The sequence below is a fragment of the Callorhinchus milii genome, unplaced genomic scaffold (genome assembly GCF_018977255.1).
Source record: "Callorhinchus milii isolate IMCB2004 unplaced genomic scaffold, IMCB_Cmil_1.0 Scaffold14, whole genome shotgun sequence".
NCBI lineage: Eukaryota > Metazoa > Chordata > Chondrichthyes > Chimaeriformes > Callorhinchidae > Callorhinchus > Callorhinchus milii.
Genome location: NW_024704755.1, coordinates 17,135,163 through 17,157,152, shown reverse-complemented (window position 1 = coordinate 17,157,152; position 21,990 = coordinate 17,135,163). Strand labels below are relative to the sequence as shown.

At 44.6% G+C, this 21,990-nt stretch overlaps 1 protein-coding gene across 1 annotated transcript; it reads right to left on the bottom strand.

Moving 5' to 3' along the window:
- Window positions 1–5,022: 5,022 nt before the first annotated feature.
- Window positions 5,023–19,759, bottom strand: LOC103186657 (oxidative stress-induced growth inhibitor 1). The gene is made up of 6 exons (XM_007905825.2): window positions 19,682–19,759; window positions 16,605–16,708; window positions 12,913–13,049; window positions 10,948–11,139; window positions 8,591–8,682; window positions 5,023–6,432 (listed from the first exon to the last, which is right to left on the bottom strand). Exons 2-6 carry the CDS (start codon window positions 16,690–16,692, stop codon window positions 5,325–5,327), a joined length of 1,617 nt encoding a protein of 538 aa, XP_007904016.2. The 5' UTR covers window positions 16,693–16,708; window positions 19,682–19,759; the 3' UTR covers window positions 5,023–5,324.
- Between the last annotated feature and the right edge of the window lie 2,231 nt (window positions 19,760–21,990).

The following is a 21,990-nucleotide window of genomic DNA, read 5'->3' as shown; positions in this document are numbered from 1 at the left end:
CAATCTTCCAATCAATGGGAACTTTTCCAGTATCCACAGACTTTTGGAAGATTATAGACATGCCATCCACTATCTCAGTAGCCACCTCCTTTAAAACTCTCGGATGCAGGCCATCCGGTCCAGGGGATTTATCGGTTTTAAGACCCGACAATTTACCTAGAACCATCTCTTTACTAATGTTAATCTCCCTAAGTTGCTCGCTAACATTGTCTTCTTGGTCCTCCATTTTTGGTATGTTTCCAGTGTCTTCTACGGTGAAGACTGTAGAAAAATACTTGTTTAATGACTCTGCCATGTCTTTGTCCCCTATTATAATTCCTCCGGTCTCTGCCTGTAATGGACCCACATTCACCCTCACTAGCCTTTTCCTCTTTATATATTTGTAAAAACTCTTGGAGTCTGTTTTTATGTTCTTTGCCAGTTTGCCCTCGTAATCTATTTTCTCCCTCTTGATCAATTTTTTAGTCCTCCTCTGTTGTTCCCTAAAGTTCTCCCAATCCTCGGGTTTACTACTCATCTTCGCTGTTTTATAGGCTTTTTCTTTTGATTTGATACTTTCCCTAACTGTTAGCCATGGCTGCACCACCTTTCCCATGGCATTCTTATTCCTCAAAGGAATGTGTGCTCGTTGGGAATTTTGAATGTCTGCCATGACGAAGGCATGAACAAGAGTTTCAGCGGCCTGAGGGGTGAGGTAGTGACGGAGTCAGTGCTGAATCTCTGGAAATCCTTGCCTCAATCTCTCTAGACTTTCCTGTTTGACTGCTCTCGGTCACTCTCCTTGCCCTTTTTAAACTCAGTGTTGAGCAACTCCGCTGGCTCTGAGCTGTCCGTGTGAAGGCCACTGTATAACTGTTATGGTTGTAATAGTGCCGTGGGATCTTGCCATGGGAACAGTGCCACCAACTGAGCCAGGCTGACACACAACCAGTAACACTGACTGCTTTCTCTCTCTTAATCCAGGGAGCTGTTGTACCCTGATATGCTAACTCGGCCTTCTGCAACACATCTTCATGGGTCACACATTTGCATGTCACAAAACAACAACAACTTGTATTTATATAGTGCCCTTCATGTGGGGTAGCATCCCGGAGCGCTTGACAGTGGCGAAGTCTGACCCCAAGGCAGGGGGAGAGGGAGGGGGGAGGTGACCGTCCGCACGAACAAAGAGAAAGTCTTTAGGCAGGATTTGAAAGTGGTGTGGGGAGGGAACAAGGTGGGAGGATTGAGGGAGAGCGTACCACATGTTTGTGTGTCACACCTTTGTAGCTGAAAGCTTTGTGCACGTCCTTTGGAAAAGTGTTTTTCAATCCAGCAGTCGTTGGCCTCCAATTTATACATTTTTTTTGCTCAACCGGGTGTCTGACACGTGCATAAACCTATCACCATGCTTAAGAAAATCCTAACCAACGCAAGAGTTCCATGCACCCCACCCACACATGGAAATTCCTGTGTTATGTAGTCACAGTACGCAGTCCTCACCCTTAAGGCTGTCCATGGCCTTGCCCCTTCCTAGCTCAGTGACCTGCTAACCCCTTATATCAACCTGTCCATTCTCTCCACTCAGCAGCCGGGCCCATTCCCCCATCAGTAGTCAGGCCTTCAGCTTCTCCACCCCCACCCTTTGGAACTCCATCCCACATTTGCTTCACCTCGATCACTTCCTTACTTCCTTCAAGGCCCGACTCAAGACTCTCCTCTTCGACCGTTCATTCAGCCATTCTCTTAAACCCCCCCGCTCCTACCCTCCATCCTCCCTTACCCCAATCTCTCCCCCCATCCACCCACTTGGGTCCAAATCCCTGACTGTCCAGCACCAAGGGAAGTCCTCCCATTGTGAAAGGCGCTATGCAAATGTCATATTGTATTATAATTTGCATTATCTCATGTGAAGAGATTTAGGGCAGCCTTCCGATGTGAAAGCTGCTATATAAAATGCAAGAATTATTATTACCAAAATAACAGCAACAGAAGCCCAAGACACATCAAGTCCAATTGGGGTTGTTAGTTGATTGGTGGATCGTTTTTCTGGGGTAATAAATCCTCAAAAAAAATTGGGGTCACTCAATCTATGGCTTTATGGGACACCGCTGTACACATTGGCTGCCGCAGTTCACCCACAAATACAGTCAATCCTCTTCAGAATATATTCCGTGAAGCATTTTGAGACATTTCATTGATGTGATAAGGCACTATATCAAATGTATGAATTATTATTATTATTACTAAAGTCAGGAGGGAAATAGGTGCGGGGGGGAATATGAGTTTGCCAGTAATGATTTTTAAACGGCAAAAACATTATCAATTCTAGATTTATGGAGTTGAACCACCACATCCCAAACTATGGGATTATTTTGCCTGAAACAGAATCCTGCTTCTTTAAATCCAGCAATCTGGTTTGCAATTGGAGCTCAAATTACCCAGCATTGCCCAAGGCACAGTATATACACTAATTACTCTCTCCTCCCACCCACAAACACACACACACAGTAACTGTGAAAGGCCATGAAATCATACACCCTGAGATCAAATAGTCCAAATGGGCCTTGTAGGAAACAGAACACTGCCATTCTCACGAGTTTCACAGCCAAACAATTAACTTTGAAATCAGCTGTTCCCACGTTAATTCTTCACTTAATGATCTCATTTACAGAGCTGGGGTGGATTGAAACCAAAATAATCCAATAAATGTCAATTGCAGAATAAACCATTCCTCCCTGGTGGCCTAGACTATTTTATACTGTCTTCCTTCCTAATCCACTCTGAGGGATCATTAGATTGCCCAAATCCCCTTTGGTGCCTGTTGGCAGTGTGTAATGTTAGCTGTGTGTAATCGTTTTGAAGGCTTCTTAGGCCAAGACTAAAACCTGAAGCCAAAGCTGCATTGCTGGATACCCTGTCCTGAGCCACATGTGATGATGGGTTTTGTTGCTATTAATTCCCTGTGTAGCAGTGTCCAGGACTTGCTTCCCACGTTCCTCTCACTCAGAACAACAGCTACAACCTCTCTACTATTTACCCCAAATTCAGATGGAACAAGAGACACAGTGTTGGCGAATAGAGTTTATTAGACAAAGTAATGGGTTAAACAGCATATCACAAAACTCTGCCTTATAATAGTGCATTACGGAATAGTGTGTGAGCCTGAAGACAGGCACTTCCTTTTTACTATAGGTAACAAGCAGGCTGGCTGTGTGCTTGTGCAGTGAATGGCACAGACTGATGGAATGCTATGTTCCTAGCCAAAAGGCTGTGGATACTGGAACCATTCTCATTTTGAAGACGGAGGTGGATAGATATTTGTTAGGTCAGGTATCAAGGGATATGAAGCAAGGGTGGATAATTGGAGTTGAGGTACAGTTCAGCCATGATCTACTAGAATGGGCCAACAGGCTCTAGGGGCTGAATGGCCTCCTCCTGCTCCTATGTTTCTATGTAGACCAATATGTCTCCTACACAGGAGAATTAGAAGCAGCAAAGAGCAACTATGAAAGAAAAGAGGTCCCAGGCAGAACTGTCATTGAAATGGATCCATCTCTTGCCAGGTTGCAATCGAGAGCATGTGCTCTTCCAGTTGTCCACCAGTTCATGAAATATTTATGTTTCACATCAATCAGTTCATTAAAAAAAAGCCTTTCTCACTCGCTGCCATTTTGAAAATGGGAGAAATTAAATCTTGTGAATGGAGCCAATGGGCCTCCTTATTTTATCATGGCTGCAGTTAGTACAAGGCATTTGTAATTTATTCCTCTTGTAAACACTGTCTCTATTATCTCTTGACTCACACAGGGATCTGATTCCACAGGCCTGTCAGCATGTCTCCCAGCGGCATTAATCATATATGAGGTACTCAACCCCAGGACACACCACAGCCAAGCCTGATCTTGTGCACATTCATATTCTCCTGCAAGGGAGAGGAGGTAACCCGAACTGAATATTTCCCCTCCTGAACCCACGAGAGTGGGGGAGGGGGTCAATTATAGGGCCCTTATTCCATCTGAGAATTACCACTGTTAGCTACACAGGCAGCGATTGAAGCTGGGAATATGTAGGTCAGAGTCACAGCTAAGCAACGATTTTAACAATGTGAAGCAAGAGAAACATCATTTCAGCGTCTCCGGTTTTGAATGACTGTCAGGGTGAGACAAACTATTTCATCTGACTGAAGGCCAGTGATTGCCAGTGACATTCAGCCCTGAGACTGGGCTCGGAGTGTCAGGAGTTGAGTGTTTGAACGCTGTGAGTCACTGGGCCTCCAGCTCGCATTTCAAAAGGTAAATCCAAATGCTTAGAGCAGGTTGAAAAGTTAAGTCTCTTTCAGAGGGAGAGAATTCCCACCCACAATGAGGAAGGTTTTACAGCATTAACTTTGTACTTTCCCACAGTAGGCTCTCTGCCTTTAGCAGCTTAACCCTTAAAATGCTGGTTGCAAGAGGGACTGTCAAGATTGGAATGTGATCGAGATCAGATTCAGAGTTCCCAAAAGCAGTTCACGCTTGAACCCAGAGGGAGAGTAAAGTGTTGTTTGTATGTATGTGTGGGTGAGTCTGTGCCTGTGTGTGTGTGCAATCATTAATCATCAACATCTGTGCCCATCACTGTCACCTCCAAGATGCCTCCTAAATACTGGAATATTTCTCCAGTTCTTATTTTAAGGAGTCAATTGTCACAGTATCAGTGTTTTATCATATTAATCATGTCATTGAGATGTCTCAAAGTGCTTCACAAAATATATTGTAAAGTGGATTGACTGTGTATTTTGTGGGTGAAATGCGGCAGCCAATCACACACAGCAGTGTCCCACAAACAGTCGTGGATTAAGTGACCAAATTATTATTCATTTGAACGGACTATTAACCCTGGAAAGCGATCTGCAATCAACTAACAAGCAGATTCCTATTTACTGCTAGGTAAACAGAGGCATGTGGAGTAAGGAAACTTGCCCAAGGTTTCACCTTGCTGGGAATAAAACCTAGTTCCTCTCGATTGCGAGGCTAGGGTTCTAACCACTGAGCTACGGCGAGGGTTCTAACCACTGAGCTACAGGACTCCTTTTTCCTCCATGCCCTGATCTCTCATAATATTTTGCAGTCTATTAGCTGCGCTGTCAGAGCCTTACACCGGGTGAGAATCAGAGATTTCCTTCTGGGCTGAGAAATCTGTAGGCACGTCCCACACTCATGTCCTCTCTATCATTTGACCCATGAGCATCTCTGGCGATGGGTCAGCTTTCTGTCCTAATCCATGTGCTCCGAGAGGCAGGAGATTCTTCCCCAAAGGCAGGGAAATTAACAGACATTTACATTTCTTACCCTGTGGTATATCTAAGACACCCCCCCCTGAAGCACTGTTTTGGAGGCCACATTAGATTGTGTTAAGTCACCCTGACAAACTTTGCTGTGGTTGTGATCTGGATGTTTATCTGCCACGTCATGTTTACGCTTGATTAAAGCACTGGAGACCGCCAAGGCTCCTCCCTGCAGAAAGCGTACAAAATGGTCACCAACAAGAGGCCCAACGGCATACAGCCCTGGCTCCTGCACACTCTCATACGTGTACATGTCTATGTCTATGGGGTTCCGTCTGCAGTTAATTGGCAGCTCCACGTTTACTCCCAGTGAACTTCCGTGTTCAGGAAGAAATGATAAATTGGGGTTTGAACCAATGAGGATAAGAGCCATCGAGATGTTGAAGATCTTCCTTTCTCCAGACTGTATATTCTGAAGAATACACTTGTTGTCAGCTTTGAAGGATAAAACCTGGTATTGTGGTAGGCTGATGTATCCGTCATATGGCCCAGAGGCAGAGAATGATTGCTCCTGCATCATCTGGTGCACTTTGTGATACTCAGGGTACATCATTTTAGGAAGTTGGTTGAAGATAAGACCTGGATCATTAACTCGTCTTCTGAACACGTGGAGTATAGGGATGTTGCTGTGATGGGCAGAGAGGACAGCATCTGCTGCAGTCAGACCAGCGCCAACGATTAGGATGGGGTCAAAGTTCTGCCTCACTCTCTGCTGCTTGATGGCCTCTTCCAGCTCAGAGATTGTGTGGGAAACAAAGGGCAGATCTTCACCCTCGATGCCAAGCTGAGCAGGGCTGTCGTACGTCCCTGTTGCCAAGACAACATTCTCCGCATAGATGCAAAAGGTCTTTTCCAACCCAGTTGTGGATTGGATGTGGCCTTTGATCTCAAAAAGGTTTGTGGTGGGTTTTGTAGAGCAGGGCTGAGGTTCTGCTGCCTGATTCCTGGGCAAATGTGTGTCTGCAATCCCACCTTCACCTTTACAGTGAGAAGCTGGTCCAACTTTCCTGACTGAGGTTACCACAGTGCCACAGGCAATGTTCCTTTGCAAACCTTTGTCCTTTACATAGTGCTGGTAGTACAGGGCGATGTCTGCTGTGGTGGTTCTGTCATTCCTCACACATCTGCAAAGTAATACAATTCCCATTAGAGGCCAGAGGCAAAGGCACTGATGTTTCAGAGCTCAATGATAATAATAATCCTCGCGTTTGATATAGAGACTTATCACGTCTTCGAGACGTCTCAAAGGGCTTCACACGATATAAGGCCTCCAGGGAAACTGTAATGACGTCTGATATTGAGGAGCAGGTCCTGACCTTTATTTTGCTAGAATGTTCTATAATTCTATTTTCTCACTGTCTTTACTGCAAATTAATGTACACACCAATTTAGTGCCATTATGCAAAATACACTTAACACGTCATTTTAGGAGTGAGCTGATCAATGATCCATTTAGCTGGCAATGATCCCTCAACTGTCTTTTCTTCCCCACATCCAAGCCATGATCCGCTCTGCCTTCCCTCACCTCTGTAACATCACCTGACTCTGCCATTACCTCACCCTCAGGCGCTGAAACTCTTGTTCATGCCTTCATCACCTCCAGGCTCGACTATGAAAACGCCCTGCGTGTCGGCCTTCCAACTCCTCCCTCCACAACTGCAGATAATCCAGAACTCTGCAGCCCGTGTCCTCTCCCGCACCAAACTCCATGACCCCATCTCCCCCATTCTCGCCCGACTCCATTGGTTCCCTATCCTTCAGAGGATCCAGTTCAAGATCCTGGTCCTCACCTACAAAGCCCTCCATGGCCTTGCCCCACCCTACCTCTGCCACTCCTAAACCCCTACCAATCTGCCCGCTCCCTCCACTCAGCCGGCTCTGGCCTACTCCACGTCCCCCGACCCACCCGCCCCACCATTGGCGTGAGAGCCTTCAGCCACTCTGCCCCCAACCTTTGGAATTCCATCCCCCAATCACTCCGCCTCACACCCTCCTTAGCCTCAAGACCCTCCTTCAAGTCCCGCCTCAAGACCCTCCTCTTCAACCATGCCATCAGCCACCCCCCTTCCCCTCCCCTCCCTTCTCCCCCCCTTGACCCCAGCTCGGGTCTGAAATGCTGTCACTGTCCTGCGCCTTGGGACGTCCTCCCAACGTGAAAGGCGCTATACAAATGTAATCTTGTTATTGTTATTCGGAGAGCGTTGAATTGTTGGTGGTGGCATCCTTTGGATGAGACGTTAAACTCAGGTCCAGTCTGCCTGCTCAAATGGACATGAATACAATTCAAAAAGAGAAGGGATTTTCTCCAGGTGTCCTGCCTGACAATCCCCCCCCCCAGATACAATTAGTCATTCATTTCCTGGTTGTGTGTGAGACATTTCTGTACAAAAAAATTGGCTACCATTATTGTCTAAAAAATACACTTTACTGCAGTAAATCCTGCAAAGCTCTTTGAGATGTACCCAGAATTCTGAGTACTGTATATTCTATATCAAAACCATTGATTATATTCTCGCTTCAATTGTTCCCTGTTATCCAATATTATACAAAATATCTAAACTGGGTAACTTCACTGAAACCTCCCCATTCCATATTTATTGCAACTCAGTTGCCGCTCAACACAGTGACCGTACAATCACCATTTAGGTCCACAGGGTTACATTACCATGAGGTGACTCCCGGTATAGAGCTCACCAGACAGCGATATCAAAGCGGTTTTAACTAGTTAGACTCCAGCAGTTACCCCAGTGTGCACTCTGGGGTCCTCTCAAGCCTTGGCTCTTGCCTAATACTTTCTGGAATTAGGTAAGCAGGATACATCCCTCCAGGGAGGGAGGGAGAGAGAGAGAGAGCGTTCCATTCCAACAAACTATCTCTGGGATTTCCGTGTGTGTCTGGCATTCTCAGTTGGGTTTGGATCCTCTTCAGCACGGTGATAGATTTCTGCATGTGTCAGACACCCGGCTGGGCAAAAGGGGGTAAAGAGTAATACCTATTTAGAGTGACTGATTCCATTGCCCTTGTTCAGTATTTTGTTTGACGTAGTCACACCTAATTGCAAGCACTTCTTTCAAAGAAGAAAGAACTTTGTGCTATTGAATTATAAAAATTGCAGTTCAGTGGTGAGCAGGTTAGTCAACCTCATTAAACTAATTGTGGCATTCAGGGAGTGGACATTGTCCTATCGATTCTGAATGAGATATTGAAGGAGCAGCTGGCCGTTTTTGTAAAAAGCTATTGTTGTTAAGACCAGCCCTTTCTTTGACACAGGAATGTTTTTACCTTCTCTTCTCCCTCATCCAGTCCCTGATTCGAAGATCTGGCAGTTCCATCCAGTCACCGAGACTCAGGGTGATCATAGATCCTTTGATGGACTGTAGGAGCACAATGGCAGGTCAGAGCTCAATAAACAACAACAACAACGACTTGCATTTACATAGGGCCCTACACATGGGATAATAGCACTAAACTGAGCCTGATTCGAAGCCAAAACACTTAGCGAAATACTGAGGATACTGCAGTCATTTCATCATAACGTGTGAAACACTATCAATGATTTGATTGACTCAGTGTTATTTGTACACAAAAGAATGTTACATAACGACTGCTACAGTTCTCACAACAAAGATTTGTGAACAAATGGCAACAATAGTTGACTGAAATAGTTCCTTTGCAAGATCCAATGTTTCAGTAGAACTTATGGTTCTGTTCTAGGAACTAGTAGATAATTGCTAAATATATTATCCATGTCCTGTGTGGTTATCTGGGCAAAGATATCTTGAACCATTAATAACAACTATCTATATTCATATATAACTTGGGTTATCTATACTAATTCCTTCAAAAAATAATATATTGGTCACTCAATCCACGACTGTTTGTGGGGACATCGCTGTGCGCAATTGGCTGCCGCGTTTTGCCCACAAAATATACAGTCAATTCACTTTACAGTACAACAATAATAATCCTTGCATTTGATATAGCGCTTTTCACGTCTTCTAGACGTATATCCTGCAATTGTATATCCTGTAAACAATTATATGTGATTTATTTTATTTATTGTATTTTATTTTATGTAGCAGTCACTATGTAACATAAAATAATATCCTGTGAAGCACTTTGAGACGTCTCAATGACATGTTAAGTTGCTCTATCAAATGCAAAGATTATTATTATTATTCATAATATCACTGAGTTTATATTACTGGGGATATAATAATAATAATAATCCTTGCATTTGATATAGCGCTTTTCACGTCGTGAGGACGTCCCAAAGCGCTTCACAGAATAGACTGTAAAGTGAATTGACTGTATATTTGTGGGCGAACGTGGCAGCCAATTGCGCACAGCAATGTCCCACAAACAGTCGTGGATTGAAAATGACCAATTTATTATTGTTTTGGGTTTTGGAGGATTATTATTAGGCTCTGTGTGGAGTAAGGAAACTTGCCCAAGGTTTCGCCCTCTGCCTGGAATTGAACTCAGGTCACTCGCTTGCAAAGCGAGTGCTCTAACCACTGAGCTACAGGACTCCACGAAAGGGTCCTTACATTCAAATCCCTTCTCTCCATAGATGCTGCCTGACCTGCTGAGTGTTTGCAATATTTTGCCTTTTGTTCTATTGAAACATTGGATAATATATTTTGCAAAGGATCTCTCTCAGTCAGCTTTGGTGGCCATTTTATATTTTATGTTCTGGATCTTCTGGGCAGAGGTACTAGCAGGGTGAAGCCATAAAGGTTTGCTCAGTAACATAAATGGTGCGTTCAACACAGAATCCGCTGGGGGGGGGGGGTGGAGCATGAGGGGGCGGTATGCCTTGCCACCGCTGAACAACAGTTCTAGAATATTAAATAATAATAATCCTTGCATTTGACACAGTGTCTTATGTTATTGAGACATCTCAAAGCATGTTACAGAATATGCCAGAATATCAAATTGGATAGGTACTTAAAAGGAAAAGTTTGCAGGTCTATGGGGTAAGAGCGGGGGAGTGGGACTAGTTGGTCACTCTTTCAAAGAGCTGGCACAGGCTCAATGGGCCTAAATGCCTCCTTTTGTGCAGCAAGAGTATACTGTAAAGTGAATTTACTGTATATTTTATGGGCGAAACGCCAATTGCGCACAGCAGTGTCCCACAAACATTCGTGGATTTAAGTGACCAAATTAATTAATTATTTTAAGAGATTATTAACCCTTAAAACAATCCGCCAATCAACTAACAACTGGATTCCTACTTTCTGCTAGGTAAACAGAGATGCGTGGAGTAAGGAAACTTACCTAAGGTTTTGCCCTGCCCGGGAATCGAACCCAGGTCCTTTCGGTTGTGAGACGAGCACGCTAACCACTACCCCAGAGCACTCCACTTGACTAAGAACCAAACCACAGGCTTGCTAAATGAACACCATTATACTATCTCTCTGTTGGTAGGACAAAAATTGCAGTCACAATTGGTTCACCTTTAAATGTTTTTGAAACCAGAATTAGTGTAAACAGAACTTGTTGTATCTTCATCTAGCATTTTCCTAAAATTCATTATCTTCACCACACACAAATGCATAGACAAATCACCCTGTAAGGAGCGCTCTTGTACGTAACTTGGTAAATGGTTTACTGTTTCAATGATTTTTTCTACGTACATGCCAAGCTCCTCCGGGTGGACCTTTGCCCAGAACGAGGTGAGGGATGTGCTGGTCAGGTTCCAGTCTCCAGCTCAGCACTGAATCCATAGACATGCCAAAATCCGCTTCAGGACGCAGCAGTGAGTCAAACAGGACAGCAACAGGATTGTGGGAACGGCCCTCAAGCCCCTCTGACAAAAACTCCAAATCCTAGAATCAAAAATATACGTACAGTAGATTATCTTGGAAGAAGCAAGGGTTATTTAGCGCAATTTGTTTTGTCCCATTTGTATTCTCAATCCCACCTCTTTCTAGATACGCATCTAATTAATAATAGTAATAATCCTTGCATTTGACATATTGCCTTATCACGTCATTGAGAAATCCCAAAGTGCTTCAGAGGATGTACTGTAAAGTGTGGTGAATATGTATTTTGTGGGAGCCAGTTGCGCACAGCAATGTCCCACAATCCGCCATAGAGTGAGTGACCTATTTTATTTGGGGTATTGTTGGTCAGGATAATAATAATAATAATAATAATAATAATAATAATAATAATCCTTGCATTTGATATAGCGCTTTTCATGTCGGAACTGTACAGCGCCTTGGGACGTCCTCCCGAGGTGAAAGGCGCTCTATAAATGGAATCTTGTTGTTGTTGTTGTGGGAGGACATTCCAAAGCACTTCACAGAACACACTGCAAAGTGAATTGACTGTATATTTGTGGGCGAACGCGGCAGCCAATTGCGCACAGCAATGTCCCACAAACAGTCGTGGATTGAAAATGACCAATTTAATTATTATTTTGGAGGGATTATTATTAGGCTCTGTGTGGAGTAAGGAAACTTGCCCAAGGTTTCGCCCTCTGCCTGGGATTGAACTCAGGTCTCTCACTTGCAAAGCGAGTGCTCTAACCACTGAGCTACATAGGATACGGGGACAGAGAAACTTCTCTTTTCGAATAGTACCACTGGGATCTTTAATCCCATTAATCCTAACCACATATTTAATTTGTATTTAGTATTTCATATTACAGCCATTTATTAAGAGTGAGCCATTTATTAAGAGTGAGCCATTTATTAAGAGTGAGCCATTTATTAAGAGTGAGCCATTTATTAAGAGTGACGAGATTCATCTACCTGAACAGGCAGATGGGACCTTGGTTTAATGTCTCATCCAAAGGACAGCTCCTCCAACAATGCAACACACTCCCAGCACTGCATTGGAGCATCAATTTAGACCACACGATTCCAAGTCCTATTGTGGGATTTAAACCCACAATCTTCTGACCCAGAAGTGAGAGTGCCAGGCTGACGTAATGGTTTCGCACAGTGTATATTGATGTAGCAATTTCCTAAAAGCCATTATCTTCACCACCCAAGTGCTTAGACAAATTGACATATAAGGAGTGTCCTTGTTTGGCAGTTTGGTAAATGGTTTAAACATTAATTGTCTCTTAACCCATTTACATTGCATGCTTCAGTGATCTTCCCTGGTAACTGATTCAAAAAGCCCATTACGCTGTGCGTCAAAACATTCTGGCCACCTTCCCATTATTGCTAACCACATTCTTAATTTGTAATCCTGGCATTTAATATCACAGCCATTTTGAAATCAGGTGGTTAAGAAATGCCATCTAAATAAGCTTTTGATTCCCTTCCACTTCCTTTACCATTGGCTCTACTGAATACAGTCATTATTAAATTCATAGCAACACTGATAGATACTTCAGATTATAATATTAATAATATTATCATTATTATAATATTACAGAGCATTGGGCAAGAGCAGGGAAATAGGAAAAGAGTAGATAGGAGAGCGGTGAGCAGCAGTACAATGGGGAATGATGCTATGAGAAGATGGCATTAGTAGGGCAGAGAGAATTATTGCAGACACAATATGGAAGTGGAATGAGATTAGGATAGAGAGCTCCAGTGGGTCAGCTACCACACAGAGATAATGAGCGGTTATGCGATGGTTACCTGTTGTGTGATGGCTACCCCTGCATTCTTTTGCAACTTCCACTGTAGGATTGGATTTGGATGGATTGCAGACTCCTTGAAGTAAGGCCTGTATCCGGAGAGGAGGTAGGAGAGACAAATGCCTGATGGCCCATTTCCTGTTTTTAAAAAATAAATACCATACAATAATACTTGCATTTGATGTTGTGCCTTATGATGTCATGGAAACATCTCAAAATGCTGCATAGGATTTACTGCAGTGTATATAATCATAGAATTCTACAGCACAGAAGGAGGCCATTTGAACCATCGTGTCTGTGCCGGCTCTTGTAAAAGAGCTTCCAAATCAACCCCACTCCCCCGCTCTCTCCCCATAGCCCTGATCAACCCCACTCCCCCGCACTCTCCCCATAGCCCTGATCAACCCCACTAACCCGCTCTCTCCATAGCCCTGATCAACCCCACTCCCCCGCTCTCTCCCCATAGCCCTGATCAACCCCACTCCCCCACTCTCTCTCCACAGCCCTGATCAACCCCACTCCCCCGCTCTCTCCCCATAGCCCTGATCAACCCCACTCCCCCGCTCTCCCCCCATAGCCCTGATCAACCCCACTCCCCCGCTGTCTTCCCATAGCTCTGCAAACTTGTCGTCCCCAAATAATTATCTACTTCTCTCTTAAAAGCTGTTATGGAATCGGTTCCCACCGGCCTTTCAGGCAATGCATTCCAGATCCCAACAACTCGCTGTGTGAAAACATCTCTCCTCCCCTCGGTTTCTTGTAACATCTATTTTAAATCGGTGCCCTCGGGTTACCGACCCACCACCAGTGGGAATAGTTTCTCCTGTTCACCCTATCGAATCCCCTCATCATTTTGAACACCTCCATTAAATCTACCTTTGCACCCTCTCCAATGCCCCGACATCCTTCCTAAAGTGTGGGGCCCAGAACTGAACACAGTCTCTCGCTGAGGCCTCACCAGTGTTTTATATAAAGGTTCATCATAACTTCCTGACTTGTGTACTCTATGCCCCTATTTATAAAGCCCAGTGTCCCATATGCTCTTTTAACAGCTGTATCTGCCTGTGCTGCCACCTTCAAAGATTTACTATATGAACCCTCAGGTCTCTCTGTTCCTTCACCCCCTTTAAGATTGTACCATCAGCTTATATTGCCTCCTCATTCTTCCTCACAAAATGCATCACTTTGCATTTCTCCACATTAAACTTCATCTGCCACGTGTCTGCCCATGTTACCAGTCTGTCTATGTCCTCTTGCAGTCTGTTACTATCCTCCTCACTGTTTATTACTTTTCCAGCTTTGTATCATCTGCAAACTTGGGAATTGTCCTCCCTGTACCCAAGTCCAGGTCATTTATATAGATCACAAACAGCAGTGGCCCCAATATTGATCCCTGGGGGACACCACTGCACTTCCCTCCAGTCAGAAAAACAACCGTTCATCACCACTCTCTGTCTCCCAGACAGTTTTGTAATACTGATTTTATTCTGTAAATATAAATTTTGTATGGAGTATAGCGACTGTATTGTATAGGTGAACGCGATAGCCAATTTGTTCCCAGCAATAATAATAATAATCCTTGCATTTGATATAGAGCTTTTCATGTCTTCTAGACGTCCCAAAACACTTCACAGACTATGCTGTAAAGTGAATTGACTGTATATTTGTGGGCGAACGCGGCAGCCAATTGCTCACAGCAATGTCCCACAAACAGTCGTGGATTGAAAATGACCAATTTATTATTGTTTTGTTTTTTTGGAGTGATCATTATTAGGCTCTGTGTGGAGTAAGGAAACTTGCCCAAGGTTTCGCCCTGATTGGAATTGAACCCAGGTGTCCCACTTGCAAAGCGAGTGCTCTAACCACTGAGCTACAGGACTCCACGACAGACGGCTGTCTGTGGGTCTGTGTCCCACAGACAGCCATGAAGTAAGTGACCAATTTTATCAGTGGGATTGCGGACCGGGATACCATGGGATCTTTAGCATCCGGGCAGATGGAACCTCACGTTAACATCTCATCTGAGGGATGGAACTTCCAACAACCCAGTGCTCCCCTCGTGCTCCACTGAGTGTATATTTTGTGGGCAGCAGCCAATTGTGCACAATAGTGTCTCACAAACAGTTGGGGATTGAGTGACCAAATTATTGTTATTATTTATTTATTTATTTATTTGAAGCGGAGGGATTATTACCCCAGAAGAGTGATCTGCCAATGACCAACAACCAGGTTCCAACAACGTGGAGTCCTGTAGCTCAGTGGTTAGAGCACTCGCTTTGCAAGTGAGAGACCTGAGTTCAATTCCAGGCAGAGGGCGAAACCTTGGGCAAGTTTCCTTACTCCACACAGAGCCTAATAATAATCCCTCCAAAAACCAAAAAACAATAATAAATTGGTCATTTTCAATCTATGACTGTTTGTGGGACATTGCTGTGCGCAATTGGCTGCCGCGTTCGCCCACAAATATTCAGTCAATTCACTTTACAGTGTGTTCTGTGAAGCGCTTTGGGACGTCCTTCCGACGTGAAAAGCGCTATATCAAATGCAAGGATTATTATTACTGTTAGGTAAACAGAGGCGTGTGGAGTAAGAAAACTTGCTTAAGGTTTCTCCCTGCCCGGGAATCAAACCCAAGTCCTCTCGCTTGTGAGGCGAGTGCTCTAACCACTGAGCTACAGGACTCCACATACGATTTTAAGACCGAGGGGAGACAGGAGCAAGCAGATGCTGATGTAAACATGATTGATTTCCTTATTGCTGTAATTGTACTGTGGCTATGTTAGCAGTGGTAGCTAAACAGCTGCCAGCCAATGCCCAAACGCTTCAATTTGTTTATTTGAAAGTTGAGCAATCAAGCTCATCGGTCAGACTAGGGAAATACCAATGTAACTGGACAGGAATGTTGGAGTTGCCAGCAACAGTGATCAGGTTAAGGTTATATATATAGATAAATATGTGGAACAGTTTGCTGTGGAATGTATTAGGTACAAGACTGTTTAACAAGTATGGCAATGTTTGATAGGTTGAAGTAGAATCATCCAGCAGTCGCTTACAGTTAACTCTTATGTAGAAAGCACAGAATTAAATGAGGACATGGGAAATTACTGATGAAGTATACTTATAATTATAAATAGTCAGTTCTATTTTAAATTTAATCTATATAAAGCCCCTCCCACTCCACACACACACAAACACACACACACACACACACACACAGGCCTTCCTCCATAAGGCCCTATCCATGCTACAGTTCCACCAGTTCTGGAAACTCTGTGGTTCTTCACACAGAGACTGATCTCCATGTTTGAACCATCCTGAGGTGGAGATCCAGAATCTGACAAGGCCAATGGCAGTGCTGGGTATCAAGCAGCCCTGATCCAGTTCTTACAGCTGTGCACACTATTCAGCTTGCCATCAGGATTGGGAACCCTGTTCCATGCCTCACACCGGGAGACCAAAGGTCCTTATTGTCTTGCTGTCCAGCACTAACAATGGACATGGAGGGAGGATTGTAATCTCTGCTATTGGTTTGCTTTGCTCTGGAGCCTGAGAAAGGGCTTCCCCTGTAGCCCCACAAAAGATTATCAAGCATTGAGACATTTAAAGTATTATAATATTGGAAACAATACTACACAAGAGAGATTGAACCAGAAATCACAAGCATGGAGAGATTAGAAAGGTGAGCTCTTTTACCAATAACGACAACAGAGAGTGGCGAGCCCCCTTGAGTTGACTTGGGTGCACTGTGACCCAATGTCATCGTCTTCTCACACTCAGCCATGTCCTCTGGTTGGTATCTGTCAAATGAAGGAAACATAATGGTTGAGTTGGTGTTGGGTGATGTCAAGATGAAGATGTGTAGAACAAACTTCCATTGTTATCGCAATTTATCACATTGAAACATCTCAAAAGCAGCCAATTGCGCACAGCAGTGTCCCACAAACAGTCGTAGATTCAGTGGCCAATTTAGTATTATTATCAAACTCGGGTCTCTCGCTTGTGTGGCGAGCCCGCTAACCAATGAGCTACAAGACTCCGCATGTTCACCAAGGGTAACCAGCATCTTGGTTTAACATCTTATCAAAAAAAAGGGATCCCCAACAACGCAACATTATTTGCAGTACCACACTGAATGTTGGCCACAATTATGAGTTCCAATATGGGGCTTAATCTCACCACCTATTATCCTGGAGGCATCAATGCCACCAGTTCAGGAGAGCAATGTGTTGCCAACAGAGTCCAGCTGACATCTTGATATTAATGGTACCTATTAAAGCAGGAATTTCGAATCACCATCTCGAAGCACTTGACAGGATTTACTGTAAACTGTGGTGACTGTGTATTTGTTAGGCAAACTCGGCAGCCAATTCACACACAGCAATGTCCCACAAACTACCTGAAGATGTCTGAGGATTGTTGGTCAGGAGACCAGGAGAAACTCTCTTTCATTATCAAATAGTGCCATGGGATCTTTATGTCTGTCTGAACAGGCAGAGGAGATCTTAAAAAAAACAATGATTTGGTCACTCAATCCACGGCTGTTTGTGGGGACGCTGCTGGTGCAATTGGCTGCTGCGTCTCGCCCACAAAATACAGTCAATTCACTTTACAGTATATTTTGTGAAGCGCTTTGAGACGTCTTGAAGACGTGATGAGGCGCTGTATCAAAAGCAAGGATTATTATTATATTGGGCTAATATCTCATCCAAAGGACGGCACCTCCAACAATGGCTCACCCAACATTGCCTGGAGTTTCAACCTAAAGTTATTTTTTAGATAAGGGTATGGGGCAAAGGCAGGTAATTGGAGTTGAGGTACAAATCAGCCATGATCTTGTAGAATGGTGGAACAGGCTCAAGAGGCTGAATGGCCTCATCCTGTTCCTATGTCCCTTTGTGGGACTTGAACTTGTATTCTTTTGATTCCAAGGTGAGAGTGCAATTAGGAATGGGAATCCTGTTCCTAACGCAGGGAGACATGAGCAACTGGAGCAAGGCTGGCACCTGGTAGACTGCTTCTGTGTCAGTCAAAGGGAAAACGTTACATAATTATTTAAATACTGTATGAGTAATGCTCTAGGGTTAAATATAATCGAGAGACTGTGTGGAATCATCTCTTCCTGTACAAATGGTTCCTATGGCCTGTGTGAGACAACTCACAAGCTCACGTGGAGTCCTGTGGCTCAGTGGTTAGAGCACTCGCTTCACAAGCGAGAGACCTGGATTCGATTCCCGGCAGGGCAAAATGTTGGACAAGTTTCCTTACGCCACACGACTCTGTTTACCGGCAGTAAGTAGGAACCTGGTTGTTAGTTGATTGGTGGATTGCTTTTCCGGGGGTAATAATTCCTTCTCCTCCAAAAAAAACCAAATTGGTCACTTCAATCCACGGCTGTTTGTGGGACGCTGCTGTGTGCAAGTGGCTGCCACGTTTCGTCCACAAAATATACCATTAATTCACTTTATAGCATATTGTGTGAAGCGTTTTGAGACGTCTCAAAGACGTGATGAGGCTCTGTATCAAATGCAAGGATTATTTATTTATTATAACTCTTGCTCACCCCTGATTCAACACCCCAGATGTTGAATGCTTGGTGACTTTTGCCACAGTGTACTGACCGAATCCTGACCGATAGCGTGTAATGTACGTGGTTCTGAGCCCCCAAATCCTCTGTATCTCTCTAAATTAAGAACGTTGGCCCTCCGCCCTGTAAACTTTCCATGACCTTGAGTAATATCGAGACCACATGCTAATCGCATTGCACATCCAACAGAAAACTGCCGACTGAGCTGTCTGTCATGAACGTTGAAACCGTACTCACAAGCCACTCAATTCAGGAAGAAGAAATGCAATGTACTTCCCGTTTGCTATCGCCCACTCAACTTCCTTTTTAAGTTCAGCTGCAAAATACAGTCACCACACATCATCTTATGAAGTGCTTTGAGACGTCCTCCTGAAGTGAAAGGTGCTATATCCAACGCAAAGATTATTACTATTATTAATGTATGCTTTGAGCTGAAGAGGAATGTGTGTCCAGACTCAAGTTATTGTGTAGTAAATGAAAGGAGCAGTGAAAGCTCCATATAGATTCAGCAGGTCTATGTGAATCTATATGAATCAGAAAGCTTAAGGAGACCTGTAGCTCAGTGGTTAGAGCTCTCGCCTCGCAAGTGAGAGGCCTGGGTTCAATTCCCGGCCAGGGCGAAACCTTGGGCAAGTTTCCTTACTCCACACACACGCCTGATAATAATCCCTCAAGAAAAAAAATAATAATTTGGTCAATTCAATTCACAGCTGTTTGTGGGACTCTGCTGTGTGCAATTGGCTGCCGCATTTCACCCACAAAATATACAGTCAATTCACTTTACGGTATATTCTGTGAAGCGCTTTGAGACGTCTCAAAGATGTGATAAGGAGCTATATCAAATGCAAAGACTCTTTATCATGCACCTGTCAAATAGACTTGTCATCCATGAGGACTGCAGTCAGCACCTTTCAGAGTAAACCCACTGCCCAACGTGAAGCTGAGAGGTGAAGATAACAATGAGGGAAGGGCTAGCCAGCATGAGGGGCGCTATATAAATACAGAATAGCCCATCATAATCAATTAATTCATTTAATCAATGAATTTGTGAAAAGGAAAATGCAGAGAAAGAGCAAGAGAGAGAGCGAGAGAAAGAATAAGAAGAACTACTGAGTGGAACAACACACAGTTCCACCAGCACAAGACAGACAGCCGAGAGAACCAGGGACCAGAAGTGAAAGCTCACCTTCCTAATGCCGTCACTGAAGCAGATGTCTCGTGAGGTGGTGCCTTTTTGATTCACTGTACTGTACTGCCTATGATGCCCGTTCCTGCCTTTATATATTGTTTGTGGAAATAACAGGCAGAGGAGGAGTCTGGACAGAGGGCGGAACTCTGAAAAGTACAGTGACACAATGACTCAGCAAAGCTCACCACCAGCAGCTCAAACCTGCGGTTAGCCTCAGAGAGAAACTCAGACATCCGGCAATAATAATAACAATAATAAACCTTTCATTTGATACATCACCTTATCACATCTTTTGAGACATCTCAAAGCGCTTCACAGAATACGCTGTAAAGTCTTGCGTCTGTATATTTTGTGGCAGCCAATTGCTCACAAACAGTCGCGGATTGAGTGACCAATTTATTTTTCAAAGGGATTATTACCCCCGCAAAGCAATCCAGCAATCAACTAACATCCTACTTACTGCCGGGTAAACAGAGGCACGTGTGTGGAGTAAGGAAACTTGCATAATATTTCACCCTGCCCAGAAATCCAAGCCAGTTCCTCTCGTTTGTCAGGCAAGTGCTCTAACCTATGAGCCACAGGAATCCAATTTGTGCAGATATGCCCGTGCCTTTAGGCTGTGAAGGCGCTGTTGAGAAAGAAGCGATTGGTACTCACACAATTCCCCCCCAGAGAGAGACTGAGTACAACCTGGTTCATTTCACACTAAGCAGAGGGGGTAATTGTACTCACACTTTATAAGTGTGGATTTTACTCCCATCACCCCAGTCCTTGCCAGGCTCCACTGGCTCCCAATCACCGAATGAATGATCAATCTCAAGATCCTCTCACTTGTTTTCAAATCCCTTCATGCTTCGCACCTCCCTACCTCTCCAACCTGTTTACCCCTCACTCCACTACCTGCTGCCTCTGCCGGACTGGCTTCAACCTCCTGTTTGTCCCTCCGCTCCACCATCGGTGGCTGTGCCCCAAACTCTGGAACTCGCTCCCTCAATCCCTCCGCTTTGCCCCTTTCCTCCCCACCTTCAAATCCCACCCAAAGACCTTCCTTTTTTGATTGTGCTTACGGTCACCTCCCCCCTGGCTCAGGATGCTACTCCGAATGAAGGGGGCCCTATATAAATGCAAGTTGTTGTTATAATCACTGGATGTCTCGGTCCCTCTCGGGGTAATCGCTGGTTTGTACTGAGGTTCACAGGCTCCTCACTGAGTGAGGTTAGCCTTTCTGCCCCAACCCCCTGAAACTCCATCCCTGAATCCCTTCGCCTCGTCCCCAGCCTCCTTCAAGGTTCACCACCAGGCCTTCCTCTTTGACCCTCTGGTCATCTTCCCGCCCCCACCCAGCAGAGGGTGCAGCTCCGAAAAGTACAGTTACACAATGATTCAGCAAAAGACACGCCCACTGATAGTGAACAGACAGGGTGGGGATGTGAAGCAGGTCAGTGCCTGCAGAGCGCAGGGAGTGTGTGGGTTGGTAAGGTTTTGGAATGTCAGAAATGTAGTGCGGAGGAAGACCATGGAGGGCTTTAAAAGTGAGGACAGGGATCTTGAATTCGATAACCTCTGGGAGATGGGGAGCCAACGGAGCTGGGCGAGGATAGGGGTGAAAGGCGGGCAGGGCCTGTTGCAGGAGAGGACACGATCTGCAGAGTTATGAATAGTCTTCAGCTTGTGGCACTCTGGGACGCTATACTGCGTGAGGGGCGCTATATACTTATATCGAAGTTGTTGTGGAGAGAAGAGTTGAGAAGAGCAGTGAGCAGAGAATCAGCATAATCCAACCTGCAGGTGATAAAAGTATGTACGAGGGTCTCGACTGCCCGAGAGGAGAGGTGGGGGCAGGAAATGTTGCAAAAGTAATACACGCATAGTTGCTCCGCACATACAAACACACACACACATACACATATGTATCGAGACTTGTAAACAAAATAGAAATCCACGGTATTAAAGGGACAGTGGCAGCAGATACAGAACTGTCTGGGAGACAGAGAGCAGAGAGTGGTGAACAGTTGTTGTTCTGACTGGAGGGAAGTGTACAGTGATGTCGGTATTGGGACCACTGCTGTTTGTGATCTATATAATTGACCTGGACTCGGGTACAGGGAGGACAATTCCCAAGTTTGCAGATGATACTAAGCTGGAAAAGTAATAAACAGTGAGGAGGATAGTAACAGACTGCAAGAGGACATAGACAGACTGGTAACATGGGCAGACACGGGGCAGATGAAGTTTAATGTGGAGAAATGCAAAGTCATGCATTTTGTGAGGAAGAATGAGGAGAGGCAATATAAGCTGATGGTACA